Raw genomic sequence first — 16,841 nt, 5'->3', positions numbered from 1 at the left:
TAGAACTGCGGAGAAATTTCCTGACACTTAGAACAATTAATCAGTGGAACAACTTGCCTCCAGAAGTTGTGAGTGCTCCAAAACTGGACGTTTTTAAGAAGATGTTGGATAACCATTTGTCTGAAGTGGTGTAGGGTTTCCTGCCTAAGCAGGGGGTTGGACTAGAAGACCTCCAAGGTCCCTTCCAACTCTGTTATTCTGTTCTATTCCATTCTATTCTATTCAAGCAGGAAGAGTTGAAAAATAAAATACCAACACCCCCCCCCCAAGTTCTTTTTAAATGGAAAATAAAAAGTGGATTGCCTAGGCTTAGCATTGTAATGGGAAAGCAATTTAATATGAGAGGCATAAGTGTAGCATTCGTAGAGCCAAGGTGGTGCAGTGGTTAAATGCAGCACTGCAGGCTACTGCTAGATCAGCAGTTCAGCGGTTCAAATCTCACCGGCTCAGGGTTGACTCAGCCTTCCATCCTTCCGAGATGGGTAAAATGAGGACCCAGATTGTTGGGGGCAATAGGCTGACTCTCTGTAAACCGCTTAGAGAGGGCTGAAAGCCCTATGAAGCGGTATATAAGTCTACTGCTATGTGGAACTTTGACTGTGAAAATTCATTAACCGTAATTGACCTGCACTTACCTCACATCCAAGATGAGCCATCTGGAGACTCCTGGGAGGGATAGGGTGGGGTGGGGTGGGGTGGGAGGGGTGGGGTGGGGTGGGAGGGGTGGGTCGGGGTGGGGGGGATAGGGGGTGGGGCCAACCAGGGGTGGGATTTGGAGGATTTGGCCATAACAGTAGCTATGGGTTCTCCCAAACTGGGGCAAAACTGTAGCAGCCTACCCCTGCCTTATTTCTAATTCAAGCTAACATTAGATCATAGGCATATGCTATTTTTCTTTAGAGGAGGAGATTAATGCATTAATTTTGACTTAATTCCCATTTCCATTTCAAGACAAACAATAAAGTCAATCTCAAAATGGCTGCTGAGGGAATTATTCATTTACAAAATAGCTCTCATAGTGAATGTAAAAAGACCAAAACAGTGAGGTTTCAAGGAGTTAGTTGACCTGTTTACTTGGCCATATCACCCAAGAGTTCTTCTTTTAAACAACAGATGGGCTAAGGTTGTCCATAATTTAAATGTTTATTTGCCTGATTTTTTTTTTCAAATCACAAAATTCCTTCAAGTCTGGAAATATACATTAATGGCTGTTTATATAGTTAATAAAGATGATTAAAGTACATATCTAATGATCAATGAAGTATAAGTGTCCTTCAAGTGAGCCTGGAAGACAATATGGCTTCTTTCTTTCTTTCTTTTTTTAAAGAAAAATATTCAATTACTATAGCAACCCATCTCAGCCAATGTCTCTGGAGACGATACGATTCAAAAATATACCTCAATGCCTGTTTATATTGTTAATAAAGATGATTAAAGCTCATATCTCATGATCGATGATGTACAAATGTCCTTCAAGTGAGCCATTATTCTGCAAGACAATATGTTTTATTTTTAAATTTATTCAAGCACTCTAGCTGCCCATCTCAGTCAATGTCTCTGGATACCATACGACTCAAAAATTCAGAAAGTAAACAATTTAATACAATAAAAAATACAAACATTCATAGACATAGCAACCAAGATTCTTGGCCACTTATTAATACAGTTGGGAAATATGTCCTGAGACGCATTCACATCCCCAGATTCAGGAATGTAGTCAGGATTTTAGAGTCTTACAAAAAAAAAAAAAAAACTAACAGATTCAGGAAAATTCTAATCTCCAGAAAGATGTTCCATTGAGCATTTACTATTCTGTATAAGACTATATATAAATATAGAGTCTGAAATTTTGGTTCCACCACAAAACCGCGGACGACAAAATCGCGGTCGACGAAAGCGTGTATGTGACATCATCAAGGTGCGACGAAAAAGATCGAAAAATGTAAAAATAAAGCTAAAACCTTCCCCTAACCCCCCCAAACCTAACCCTAAACCTAACCCTAAACCTAACCCTAAACCTAACCCTTAACCTAACCCTAAACCTAATCCTTAACCTAACGAAAAACCTAACGCTAACCCTTAACCTAACGCTAAACGTAACACTAACGCTCTAAACCTAACCCTAGCCCTTAACCTAACCCTAACCCTAACCCTTAACCTAACGCTTACCTTTATGTGAATCGGCTTGCTGTAATTTAATTTTTATTTCAATTTTTCGATCTTTTTCGTCGCGTTGTGATGACGTCACATACGCGATTTCGTCAACCGCGCTTTTGTGGAACGTGGTTTTGACGGGTCACGGAAATTTTCAGTATCATAAATACCTCTTTTTATTTCTTCAATCTAAGTCTATCACAAGATTTTCGGCTCAGTTTTCCTTTTGATATTTTAACTCATTACCTAAAAAAAAACTGGCATGCTTTTTAATGGAACCTTGTATTCGCCTATGAAATCTAATTGTGAGCTGAAACATTAAAAATGAGACGCTAGTCTCACTCTTTTACCCTTTTAAGAAGTCATACTGACTGATCAAGGTTGACTCAGCCTTCCATCCTTCCAAGGTAGAAACTATAGACTTTAGAAAACCAGCCACATAAAGTGTGGTGAAGCCTCATGTACTCTTTCAAAGAATTCAGAAGTCGGTCCAGCATGTACTAAAATCTAACAAATCCAGACATATGGCTAGCTTTGTCCCAAACATTTTTTCCCAGTTTTCAGAGGGAAAGAACTTCTTGATTGTTAATTTCTCTGGACTTCTCCTTTAGAACGTTATTTCTATCTCTATAATGTGGAGAAAATGTTGTACACTCCTGTACTTACTGTGTTATTAACCACAATAAACAAACAAACACACCACACTCCATCCTCATAACCCATTCAGCAAAGCAAGAAACTTCAGTCTTTGCAGAAATGTCCATAACTAGATTTCATCAGTTTTCATCTCATCTTCCTTGGTATCTTCCTCATTTCTGAAAATACTTTGGAGCATAATTTTCATGGATAATTTGGATCGTTCCTCTTTATTTCTCCCAGCCAGGAAATAAAGGATTGGGTTGATGCTGCTGTTTACTGCAATACAGATGTTAGATAGCAATGAAAGAATATAAAGGTCGAAAATGTTATCAGTAAATGTGATTTCTTTTGAGGCTCTCCCACTTATCGCGCACACTAGCATCTGGAAATTATTTTGCTTAAATTTGGCGTAATTAAGAATGGAAAATATGCTCAAAGGTAAGCGAAATGCAATGAAGCATATGAGTGCAAGCAAGGTTAGCTTCAATGCTTCTTTTCTCTTTAGCTGGAGTTGTTTAATTTTAACAAGCAAGATCAGAGTGGATGTGACCATCACTGGGTAAGAAAACGCCCAAGTGAAAATAAGCTGGCACCGTAGGAAAATCATTGAAAATAAAAGTTTCACTTGCACTATAAACCATAGAATAGCCAAAATCCAAGAGATAGCACACACAGCAAGGGACAATTTGGGTGGCCGATGGCTTTGTTGCCAAATTGGAAAAAGCACGGAGACACACCGGTCCACACTGATGCTTATTAATAAAAGTTGACTAGAATTGTAAAACAGTAAACAAAGACAGAACATAAAAGAAATTGCCGACATCCCTAGATCACAAATCAAGGATATTTGCATCAAAACCTCCATTATGAGTATTCCAGAATCAGCCACAGCCAAATTGAAGATATAGATGGCGAAATAATTCCATTTCATATGGAAACCAAGGATCCAAATGACTTTTCCGTTCCCGAAAAGTCCCAGAAAGCAGAGGATGAAAAGTATGACCATAATGATGATAACTTCAGTTGGAAGATTTGGAATTGAGGGATTCATCTTGCTGGCATTCTTGTAGGCTTCATGTTTAACCTCTGAAGCAAATGATGAGGTAACGTTACAATCCATCATTCTTCTTAGCTTCCTTTTCTCTTTCTCCTTTTGTACTTAAACACCTGCAGAAAGAGGAAAAGCAGGCATGTTGTAAATCCTATGTCAATGATGGTTAATCTTTTCGGTTCCACCACAAATCCACGAAGCTCTTCTGCGCGGAGACATAAGGGCGAAGACGAATTCGCACCGTTCTAAGCGCTAAGGAAAAACGCGACTCTACCACGATGACATAATCGCGGAGGGCAAAATCGTGCATTCCCAAGCACTCAGTACCCTAAACCTAACCCTAAACCTAACCCTAAACCTAACCCTAAACCTAACCCTAAACCTAACCCCAAACCTAACCCTAAACCTAACCCTAAACCTAACCCTAAACCTAACCCTAAACCTAACCCTAAACCTAACCCTAAACCTAACCCTAAAACAAACCCCTAAACCTAATCCTAACGCTTACCTTAATTGAAGTCGGCTTTCTGCCACAGCGCCGTTTTAAAGTGCCCTTCTGTTGCCGCGCTGTTGTCGCGGCGGTGATGACGTGCGGTGATGACGTCGCGGCTTTATCGCCGCGATTTTATTGCCCCGATTTTGACCAGCGCGGTTTTGTCGTGCCACGAATCTTTTCGTTACCCAGTGCTGGAAAGGTTGCATGGAAACGTCACATGCACACACACATGCTCGTCAAGGTCACACTCCAGAAAAGCCAAACTTCTGGGTTCTAGGATGCCCATGATCGGCTGGCCAGCATGCATGCGCAGGCCAGTTTTTGCCACTGCCGTGTGTGAGAAGGGATCACACTTCGGAAAAGCCTAACTTCCGAGTTCTGGCACACATATGCGCCTGTCAATCAGCTGGCTGGCGCACATGCGCACACTGGTTTTTAGCACTGCATGCAAAGTACAGCTGATCATCATGCGCACATGAGCACCATAAACCCAGAAGACAATAGCAGTTAGACTTATATACCGCTTCATAGGGCTTTCAGCCCTCTCTAAGCGGTTTACAGAGTCAGCATATCGCCCCCACAGTCTGGGTCCTCATTTCACCCACCTCGGAAGGATGGAAGGCTGAGTCAACCTTGAGCCGGTGAGATTAGAACCGCTGAACTGCAGATAACAGTCAGCTGAAGTGGCCTGCAGTACTGCACCCTAACCACTGCGCCACCTCGGCTCTTAACAGGAAAGGCTGTGCATGGATTCCCTGCCATTTTGGGCATGCATGCCATAGGTTTGCCATTACGGTCCTATGTTAGGCTAAATTATATGGAGATTTTTTTTACATTTAAAAAAAACCTAGGTGGTTAAAAGCATTTTTTTTTCTTAAGACCAAGTATTTTTCCTGAACTCATGAAAACCAGCAACACAGAGGTGGGTTGCTGGCTGTTCGGCCCAGTTCGGTAGTGGAATTCAGTCCTGGGTCACAGAACCGACAGCAACCCAGGCCTGCTACGCCCCCGAACCAGTTCCCTCGCTGCCGCCATTTTGGATTTTAGTGACTGCACATGCGCAGTTCACTGTAAATTGTTCTGCGCATGCACACAGAACAATTCACATTGAACATTGCCCGCATGCGCAGCACGCATCTGGTGCGTGGGTTGCGAACTGACATTAACGCCAGCAGCAACCCACCCCTGAAGCAACAGGCAGTCTAAATGAAATATATAGGCACAATAAACAGACATCTCATAGCTAGCCCTGGCCAGCAAAAGCGCTGAAAGACATTTGGAAAAAGGCGTAGACTTTTTGAAAAATAGATGCAGCTTTATTTGCAATTGCATCTTTTACTATGTTTGCAAAATATTATAGCAATAGCAATAGCAGTTAGACTTATATACCGCTTCATAGGGCTTTCAGCCCTCTCTAAGCGGTTTACAGAGTCAGCATATTGCCCCCAACAACAATCCGGGTCCTCATTTTACCCACCTCGGAAGGATGGAAGGCTGAGTCAACCCTGAGCCGGTGAGATTTGAACAGCCGAACTACAGAACTGCAGTCAGCTGAAGTAGCCTGCAGTGCTGCATTTCACCACTGCGCCACCTCGGCGTGAAACTGGACGAGTTCTATTTCTCATCTTGTTCCAAACTTTAGAGATTCCAGTGTTCTGTTTCAATATCTTGCTGATGATTTGAGAAAGATGCAACTTCAGATCAATTTGATTCCAAAATTTAGTGAGGGGAGGGGGGAGGACCGATATTAATGAATTTTGATGGAAAGTGAGACGTGGTTGACATAATCTTTTGAAATTCTCATCCCAAGCAAGTTATAGAATACATGTGCCTGAATCCATGTGGATCCAACGGGAGGCTCATGGGGAAAAAAATATTTGCTAATATTCAAATAAAGATTTGCAAAAGACTAACACAATATTTTAACTTTAACAATATTGATACAAATAAACGTATAAAGCTTTCTTAATCCTTTGTTCTTGGCTCTTGGCCTTTTGACCAGGAACCATTTTTCTTGGAATGCTCCAATAAAAAGCAATCAGAAAACCTGCACCTTATGTCTGGCTTCCATCACTGGCTTCAGCACCAGGCTCAGATCCGAATTGGGGACAACAATACTATTTAACTGATTTTTTTTAAAGAAAAATAATTCATCATCTGTGATGCATGTCTTTTTATAAAATAATCTCATTTTAGCAGTTCCCCAGACTTATTCTGAACTGAGAAAGATCTCATTCCTTTTTTTCTTTTTTTTAAATTATTTTAATTTTATCAATTTCATATATACATTCACAATTATATGATCTCATAACTGTTATTAATGATATGTATTTATAACAATTTTTCCCTACTGTTGACAATATACTTGAAGATTGCTTTTTTAACATCCCATAGATCCATCTTATCTTACAACGGTCCTACTTCTTCTTCCCTCCCTCCCTCTTTCCTTCCCTCGTTTCTTCTCTCCTACTCCCCTTCCTTCCCTCCCTCCTTCCCCTTCCCTCCTTCTCTCCTTCCCTCCTTCCTTCCCTCCTTCCTCTTTTCATCTCTTTTCATATAGCAGTTACTGCGATAAAAGTTCAATTTTTGCTGTCGACATACCTGGTGAATCCCTTGGTGAAAACCAACAGATCAACTTTGAGAATCCAAAGAAGCCAGGAAATGTAGATTGAATTCAGTTTGATCTGTATTTGACATAGCTGTGATGAGAAAGCAGAATTTATTCAAGACCAGGAACACCTTTCCAAGTACAGAAAAGGGGAACTTGCTCAACCTTTTTCTATGTACTTGGAAAGAGAAAATGTTTCTACACGTTTTTTTGTAAAGGAAATGTTTAAATACTTAATCGTAACTTTGAAGGAAAAACAAGTAACATCCGATTGAAAATCAGTCTGATCTCATCCTTTTTTTTTACTTCTACAGAAATGAGGAAAAAAATATGAAATTGGAACCAATGTTGGTTTCCTTCTAGATCGGCAAACATCAATGATTTTTGAAATGTTTCAATGAAAATTGGAAGTCGTTGAATGGATAAATAAATAAATATTCTGCAGCTTTGTAGTAATTATGAGGTTCGTTATAAAACGGAACAGGTTTTAGTTTTGGAATACTGCTACCATGTCACTTCTAGCCTTTCTTTTCTCCAGATTACCCGTACCCAATTCCTGCAACTTCATAACTTTTATCATCTTGTTCTTCTCTGCATTCATTCCAAAGTCTCAACATCTTTGTATAATGTGATGACCAAATCTGGATGCAGTATTCCAGATCTGATCTTACTAAGGTTTTATATAGTGGGACTAACAGTTCATGTGATTTTGATTCTGTTTATGCAACCAAGGCTTGTGTTTTTATTTTATTGATTTATTCATTTTGGCTGCTGCCACACACTCTTGTGAGCATCGCCATGAATGTTGCAGGCCCTTGTACTTGCACATGCGCTTGCCCCTGCCACAAAAGCTCGTCCCTGCTCTCTCCACTCTGAGGCCCCAACCCATAAAGGTGAGGAACTGTGCTCTAAGGCACATTATACTGAATGCACCAGAAACATCCACTACTGAACTTGGAAACAAGTATTTGCATATAACAGTTATCATGATGAAAGTTCTCCCTTTGCTGTGGACATACCTGGTGACGGTTTGCAAGAATCCCTGGTGTGAACCAACAGGTGAGAACTCAAAAAACCCAGAAAGCTACATTTCTTTGATGAATCCAGTTTGATCTGTATTTGATGTGGATGCGGAGAGCAAGCAGAATTTGTTCAGCCTCACAAACACTTTTCCAATTACAGAAAAGGGGAACTTGCGCAACATTTTCTTATCTCTTTCGAATGAGAAAGTCTTTCGACACATTTTACGGAAACAAATATTTTAAGATTTAATCGTAGCTTCGAAGGGAAAAAAAATGCCACCCTAAAATTCTGTCTACTTTCATCTCTGTTCATAACTTCTGGAAAAACGGGATCACACTTGAAATTGAAGCTAAGTTCTGTCACATCCTTAGTCTACAAATATTGGTGATTTTTGAAATTTTGCATTAAATTTTACAGTTATTTGAATGGATAAATAAATAAATATTTTTGTAGCTTTCTGTTAGCTGTGAGGTTGATTGGAAGACTGAATGGATATTGTATATCAGGATATATTCTTGACAGTGTAGATTGAGTTGAAAAGGAGTATTTCCACCAATGAATTAAAAGTAAAAATAAATAAAAGCTTTAACCCTGTGGTGTTTTTAAAGATCCAGAAAACATCACATGGGTGGCTAAATACTTTTTTAAAACAGGAATCTTTCCAAACTGCCAGTCTTTACCTGGGAAATGATAAATAGCATATTGTACTTATATACCACTTCATAGTAATTTGTAGCTAATTTAACCAGTTTACAGAGTCAGCATATTGCCCCCCAACCATCTGGATGCTCATTTTACCAACCTCGGAAGGATGGAAGACTGAGTCAACTTTGTATCTGTCATGATTGAACTGCATTGTCAAAAAGGTAGCTGGGCTAGTTGGGCCAAGGGGCACTACTTATATTTCTATGTACTTATGACTGAAAGTTGACTATGGCCAACTGGGAATCTGCATGGTCAAAGTCTGTGCATCTCAGATGCTACATGTATGTCGCCTCTCACCTTAAATCCTTTCCTTGTGACTATCTTAATGCAAGTCAATCAACTTTTAAAAAAATTCTATTGAAAAAGAATAGAAATGATTGTGGTCATTTTTCTTTGTTCTTCCTGGTTCTATTTGTGCATGTGTGATCAACATACAGTAGAATTGAGAGTAGAATTCAGTCATACATTTGGAGCAATGGAAGAATAATTTCAAAGAAATGGATGATTTGGCAGGCAGAGAGGAAAAGGGGGAACAATCCAGCATTATATGAATCTTTGGGAAAAGTAGTTATGGAAAATGTTTCCCTCGGTGGCCAGAGGAAAACACTAGACTTCTACACAACATAGTGAAATATTATTAATTTATTTGCTAAATGTATATCCTTCCTTTCTGTTAATTCACAGTTCAAGAGGCTAACCATAGTTGAAAATAGAAAGGAGAAACTACTATAACAGATGATTACAATTTTAATGAAAGCTAAATTAAAATCGGTATCCCCAAATTGAAATATGCATAATTAAACATACATGGCATATTAATGAAGCATAGACAGTATATTAGATGGATGCCAAGTGGATGCTAACTCAGAATTAGAGTCACAGGTTAATTCTTATTGGTAAATGAATTTTGCTATTGCTAACTGAGTGAAGGTAAAGGTAAAGGTTTCCCTCGCACATATGCACTAGTCGTTCCTGACTCTGGGGGGCAGTGCTGATCTCCATTTTGAAAGCCGAAGAGCCAGCGCTGTCCGAAGACGTCTCCGTGGTCATGTGGCCATCATGACTAAACACCAAAGGTGCATGAAACACTTTTAACTTCCCACCAAAGTGGTCCCTATTTTTACATGCTTTTGAACTTCTAGGTTCTTGATAAACCAACCCACCAACTCTGCCAAGGAGCATTTAGACTTCTTTAATTCCACGCACGTGTGTGTGTGTGTGTGTGTGTGTGTGTGTGTGTGTGTGTGTGTGTTTGTGGGGGGTGGGTGGCTCAGTGATTAAGATGCCTGGAGGGAATCTACTCTGTCAGATTTTAGTCAAGCAAAAAAAAAATGTTTTTTAAAAAAGGAAAAGTGATTCCCTAAGTGTCCAATTGTTGAGCCACAGAGATATAAAATAGGAGAGTTGGAAGAGACCTTGGAGGTCTTGTAATCCAACCCCCTGCTTAGGCAGAAAACCCTACACCACTTCAGGCAAATGGTTATCCAACATCTTCTTTAAAACTTCCAGTGTTGGAGCATTCACAACTACTGGAGGCAAGTTGTTCCACTGATGAATTGTTCTGTCAGAAAGTTTCTCCTTAGTTCTAAGTTGCTTCCCTCCTTGATTAGTTTCCACCCATTGCTTCTTCTCCTGCCTTCAGGTGCTGTGGAGAATAGTTTGACTCCTAATAGGTGACAACTAACTCTTTAGGTTATGCCCGGAAGCCCAGTGATAAGCAGTGCAACTCACAAAGGTCAGATGGGCAAAATGAACAATGTTCATGACCATTGAGGCTGCTGCATTCTGGACCAGCTGTAGCTCTCAATTCTCTTCAAGGATAACCCCGTGTGAAATATTTTCTGTATCTTGAAATACAACACAAGCATAAAGCTTCTTTTATGCTTCCTTTGCTCCAGATGATTCTTTTCAACCCAATATATGTCCTTGAGAACATTATGGTGACCTATATAATCTATTCAGTCTTCTAAAGGGCCTCACAACTGATAGAAAGCTATAAAAATGTTTCTTTAGCCATTCAATTGACCTTAAAATGTCATGCAAAAAGTTCAAGCCATCACTAATGTTTGCAAATAAAGGATGAAGCAGACTTTAAGGTTCAATTCCATATCTTTTCTCATTCTTCCAGAAGTTATGAACATACATGAGATTGGACAATTTTTTCTCTCTCTGATGCTTCTTGCTTTTCTTTCAAAGTCATGAACTCTTTAAACATTTGTTTGCATACAGTTTGTAGAAATGCTCTTTCAAAGTATATGTCAACATGTTAAGCAAGTTCCTCTTTTCTTTATCTAGAAAAGCGTTCCTGTTGATGAACAAATTCTCCTTGCTCACCACAGCTACATCAAATACACACCAGACTGGATTGTTCAAAGAAATCTCGTTATCTGGCCAGTTTTGGATTCTCAAAGAGACCTTCTCATTCTCAGCAGGGATTCTTGAACATCATCACCAGGTATGTCCAGAGAAATTGTATAACTTTCTTCATGGTAACTATTGTATGGAAAGAAAACTTTCTTGGTTCAGGATGAGTCTCAAAAACTAAGTTCTCACAAATGTTTGAAGACTGTAGAAGTTCTGTTGCATCTACTATAGTGTTACTTAGAGTGTTTTCTTCTTGTAACCCCATGAATTATACACACAGGGCCAATCCTCCTTTAATGGGGACTCAAAATTGATAATGTGGTTCCACAGCCCTTATCAATCCTAGTTTGCAGTGAACCACAAATCATCTCTCGATGTTCTGGACAGATGTGGTTATTTGTCATGAAGATTTTTTTATTTGTCAGAAAGTTTGTGAAGATGTCCTCTTCTGGTCCTCTTCTCTACTGACTGGTTCCCCACTTATGACCTGACTTTAAGCTCCTCCTTTTCATTTCCAAGAATCCTTTCTGGATACATCTTGTATTGTGAAACTTCATTCCTTGATATTGTGTGTGTGTGTGTGTGTGTGTGTTGCATTTGTGCTGATAAATAAATAAAGGGAGACTAGTATAGATCTATTTCAAGCTATTTAGCTCTCATCAGCTAGCCATACCCTTACTGCGATGTGCAAATATATATATATATATATATATATATATATATATATATATATATATATATATATATATATATATATATATATATATATATATATATATATATATATATATATATATATATATATACACTTAAAGTCACAACTTTGTATATATATATATACACACACACACATATATACACACACACACACACACACACACACATATATATTTATGTGTGTGTGTGTGTGTGTGTGTGTTTTTATTTGTGCTGATAAATAAATAAAGGGAGACTAGTATAGATCTATTTCAAGCTATTTAGCTCTCATCAGCTAGCCACACCCTTACTGGGATTTGAACCTGGGCTATATGGCATATTAGGCACACTAGGCGGAGATCTTAGCCATTAGGCCTATACTAGTCTCCCTTTATTTATTTATCAGCACAAATAAAAAAACACAAATATAACAAAGGCAACAGTAAAAATATTGGGTTTCTGTCATTATGGACTCTTGTGACGAGCCGAAGGACAGATGATGGAAGCAGTTAGCTTCCTCCCATAATTGGGGCTTACCAGGGGTTGTAAAAAATCTAATATATATATATATATATATATATATATATATATATATATATATATATATATATATATATATATATATATATATATATATATATATATATATATATATATATATACATATATATACATATACATATACATATACATATACATATACATATACATATACATATACATATACATATACATATACATATACATATACATATACATATACATATACATATACATATACATATACATATACATATACATATACATATACATATACATATACATATACATATACATATACATATACATATATATATATATATATATATATATATATATATATATATATATATGTATATATATATTTGCACATCGCAGACAGCAGAGTTATTTCAAGAATGGCTTCCCAGCCCACATAATGTTCTTGTCCTTTTTGTTGATTTTGTTCTCTTTTTCCTACTGTTTGCCTCTTACATTCATTCTTTTCTCCAATTAAATAATTACCCATTTTATATCAGTGGAAAAATATGTCCTAACTTTTGAGCCATTCTACCAAGCAGATCAGTTTGGGGTAAGATATCATTTCAAGGTGGCTTCTATGGCGTTGTATGCAATTGTGGTTTTACTGTAGCCTTTATTTTCTTTTATTATTTTGTGGTTTGGTTTGGTTTGGTTTAGTTTCGGTTGGTTACTTGAAGCAGAAAAGCAATATTTCCCCTTCCAGTTTCCCAAGATGTTAACTTACTTTTCTAAAGAAACCATAAGTCCCTTGTTAAACCTCCTCTGTTTCTTGAGAAACCAACCCATCAACTCTGCCAAGGAGCCTTTAGACTTCTTTAATTCCACACACACGATGTGTGTGTGTGTGTGTTGGGGGAGAGGTGGCTCAGTGACTAAGATGCTGAGCTTGTCGATCAGAAAGGTTGGTGGTTTGAACCCCTAGCACCGTGTAACACAGTGAGCTCCTGTTACTTGTCCCAGCTTCTGCCAACCTAGCCATTTGAAAGCATGTAAAAAATGCAAGTAGAAAAAATAGGATCCACCTTTGGTGGGAAGATAACAACGTTCCATGTTCCTTCAGTGTTTAGTCATGCCGGCCACATGACCACGGAGACATCTTGAGGCAGTGCTGGCTCTTAGGCTTTGAAATGGAGATGGGCACCGCCCCCTAGAGTCGGTAACGAGTAGCACATATGTGCGAGGGGAACCTTTACCTTTAATTCCACAGCAGTAGCCAGTGATACCTCTCTGGCTCAGTAGCCAGTGATACCTCTCTCAACCCTGAAGGTGACCTGACCGGAACCATTTTGAGCTGAGGAATAGGGAGGGGGGAATTGAGATAGCTGGGGTTTTGTAGCCAAAACAGAGTACTTTCTCCTGGGAACCAAGGACATTTCCACAAGTGTCCGGATAGAGGAGGAGTAAAGTTACCAGGCAACTGGATGGCAGCCTGATTGGACCATGTCACTGATTGTTTGGAAAAAGGAGAACACTTTTACTTTTAATCAGATAAAAATTGCAGGGACATTCAGAGTTGGTTTTCACCAGATTGTGCCAATATGACATGTCCAATAAAACCTGTTCTTTGAGGAACCTACCTGCCTCGGAGTTCTGTTTGCTATGGGTGTATTACTTGGAAGCCTGACAAGCCCTTTTTAACGTGTCACTAACCATGTGAGAGTCCATATTAGTAGAACTGCTTAGTAGAGCAGAAATTAATCAACTAGTGATTCCAAAGGATAACAGTTTTCCCTTTGCTATGCTCATCTGTGAATGAATATAAGCCAACCGGAACATTATTCATCTGTTATGGATCGTTTTAAAGAAAAGAAGTCTCAAAGGAGCTTAATGAAGAAAACATTCCAGTTATCAATTCCTAACATATACAGGTCTTCCCATCAAAAATTACTCTCCTTAAATATTTTGATGGTTATATAATTGATATCATAACAGAAGATAGTAGACTTTTCAATAACAATTGATACTATGATTATAATGATTATGATGATGTTTATATTTAAAATTCTGGACACCTAGAAAACACCCTCCTTCCTTCCTTCCTTCCTTCCTCCCTCCCTTCCTTCCTTCCTTCCTCCCTTCCTCCCTTCCTCCCTTCCTCCCTTCCTCCCTTCCTCCCTTCCTCCCTTCCTCCCTTCCTCCCTCCCTCCCTCCCTTCCTTCCTTCCTGTGGTGGCACAGTGGCTAAAATGCAGTTTTGCAGACTAACTCACTGCCAGCAGTTCGATCTTGACTGGCTCAAGATCAATTCAGTCTTCCGTTCTTCCAAGGTCAGAAAAATGAGGACCCACATTGTTGGGGGCAAGAGGCTGACTCTGTAAACCACTTGGAGAGGGCCGTAAAAGCACTGTGAAGTGGTATATAAGTCTAAGTGCTATTGATATTGCCCTTCCTTCCTTCCTTCCTTCCTTCTTTCCTTTCTTCCTTCCTTCCCTCCTTCCCCTAGCCCTACACCCATACATTCCACCATCCCCATTTCCTAATCTACTCTCCCTTCCTCTATCCTTTTCTCAAGTCCTTTCCCCTCCCCTCCCCTCCCCTTTCCTTTTTTTCTCTAGTCCTGTTTCTCCTACATTCCACTATCCCCATTTCCTATTACTCCTTCTCTTTCTCCCTCTCTCCCTTTCTTCCTTCCTTCTCCCCCACCAAAAAATCCCCAATAACCCACATGGATAACTGGTTTAAAGTTTATCTTCTCCATCTTTTCTAACCATAGAAATGGATGGTTATATAATTGATATCATAATGGAAGATAGCATACTTTTCAATAACAATTGAACGTTTTAGAAGAATAAAAATTATGAATAATTACTTTGTACAGGACCATTACATATACTTTAGAATAAAACTAGGAAGATCCATACTGTATTGTGTGCCATCAAAATGATCATAAGATCATGGTTTGTTTTCTTTCCACTTTTCACACAGTGCTCAGAGGAAAAAAACTCCCCACAAAATCTAGAAGGATCTCCTCTTTTCTTCGGCAAGGTGATCAAACAAACTGTCTTCACGAGTCACTTCTGCTTTGCTTCCATGGAGAGCAACTGAGGGGAAGCAAGTCCTTTACGGTGTGCGGGGTCCAGATTCATTTCCACAGAAGATAACAGCCGTACTGTCCAGAACAATAGACATCAAAATGAAGACGATCCCAGACAATTTCAATTTTACTGAACACAGTGGAACAGTGGCCAGAAACCTAAATGGAAGCATTTTTGCACCTGGAGTGCTGGGAAAAACATTCTGTTATTTAATCCTTTTAATCTGCGTTCCAGGGCTTCTGGGAAACGGAATTGTCATCAGATATTTGGGTTTCTGGTTGAAGAGGACTTCTTTCACTGTCTATATCCTCAATTTGGCTGTGGCTGATATTGGGAGTCTAATATTCCTTTTCCTGACCGGAATTTTCTCTCTGACTACTATGAATATTCACATGGCAATAACAGTATGTTTCATATTCACTTATTGCACCGGTCAATTTCTTCTGACAATCATCAGCATTGACCGGTGTTTGGCTCTCTTCTTCCCAATTTGGCATCGATGCCATCAGCCACCCTACCTCTCCACCATACTCTGCGCCATTGCATGGATCGTTTCTATCCTCTTCTGTGGAGTTCATTACATTCTAAGTCATTCATTTACAGAAAGCCTATTCCAAGTCCTTCATGTTTTCATATTTAGCTTGGTTGGCATTCTACTCATGCTGATCTCCAGCCTGGCTCTCCTAATCAAAGGCTACCTTCAATCAAGAATGAAGAGGCGAAGGAAACTTCTCACCGCCATCTTGCTTGCCCTGTTTTTCTTCCTCGTCCTTTCTGTTCCGACAGTTGTCATTTATCTCATGGCATTTGGTTTTGGAAAGCATCATTTGAATTTACTTCCATACACTTACTTATGTCCCTGTCTAAACTGCAGTGTCAACCCATTAATCTATTTTGCACTGGGGAGAAAGAAGGCACATCGTTCACCGTACGACCTAAAAACACGTCTCCAAACACTTTTCAAAGAGGAAGACGAGAGCACAGAGCATTCAGGGATCTCGGTCAGTAGCCAGTTATGATGTCCGCACACAAGACAAGGGGGGAAAAAATACAATTCTATCTTTTTATAGCTCTCTGCCAGGATGTGACACTCAGTCCAGACAAATCTGCTCCAGGAAATTCAGGATGACCAGAAATCCAATGGAAGTTAGAAAATTAGACTGTCACTTTCTCTGCCATAACAGTGGCTTCCAAGACCTTTCATTGACTTGACAATGAAATTACACATGGGTTAAAAGGGGTTAAACTTTCATTGGATCTCAGTTATTAGAGCCAAGGTGGCGCAGTGGTTAAATGCAGCACTGCAGGCTACTGCTAGATCAGCAGGTCAGCGGTTCAAATCTCACCGGCTCAGGGTTGACTCAGCCTTCCATCCTTCCGAGGTGGGTAAAATGAGGACCCAGATTGTTGGGGGCAATATGCTGACTCTCTGTAAACCGCTTAGAGAGGCCTGAAAGGCCTATGAAGCGGTATATAAGTCTACTGCTATTGCGATTGCTATTATTCTGTA

General features: G+C 39.3%; 2 protein-coding genes across 2 annotated transcripts; one reads left to right on the top strand and one right to left on the bottom strand.

Annotated features, from left to right (window-relative positions):
• Nucleotides 1-2,585: 2,585 nt before the first annotated feature.
• Nucleotides 2,586-4,005, bottom strand: LOC106551804 (proto-oncogene Mas). Its single transcript, XM_014069959.2, has one exon. The coding sequence runs from the start codon at nucleotides 3,914-3,916 to the stop codon at nucleotides 2,921-2,923; it is 996 nt and encodes a 331-aa protein (XP_013925434.2). The 5' UTR covers nucleotides 3,917-4,005; the 3' UTR covers nucleotides 2,586-2,920.
• Nucleotides 4,006-15,265: 11,260 nt separating this feature from the next.
• LOC148049096 (mas-related G protein-coupled receptor member H-like) lies at nucleotides 15,266-16,350 on the top strand. Its single transcript, XM_087703828.1, has one exon. It carries the CDS (start codon nucleotides 15,430-15,432, stop codon nucleotides 16,348-16,350), a length of 921 nt encoding a protein of 306 aa, XP_087559954.1. The 5' UTR covers nucleotides 15,266-15,429.
• The last annotated feature ends 491 nt before the right edge of the window (nucleotides 16,351-16,841 follow it).

The sequence above is a fragment of the Thamnophis sirtalis genome, unplaced genomic scaffold (genome assembly GCF_051295495.1).
Source record: "Thamnophis sirtalis isolate CommonGarterSnake01/CBP01778 unplaced genomic scaffold, rThaSir2_p1.2 scaffold_2, whole genome shotgun sequence".
In the NCBI taxonomy this organism is placed as follows: Eukaryota; Metazoa; Chordata; class Lepidosauria; order Squamata; family Natricidae; genus Thamnophis; species Thamnophis sirtalis.
This window is presented reverse-complemented; position numbering and strand designations above follow the sequence as displayed.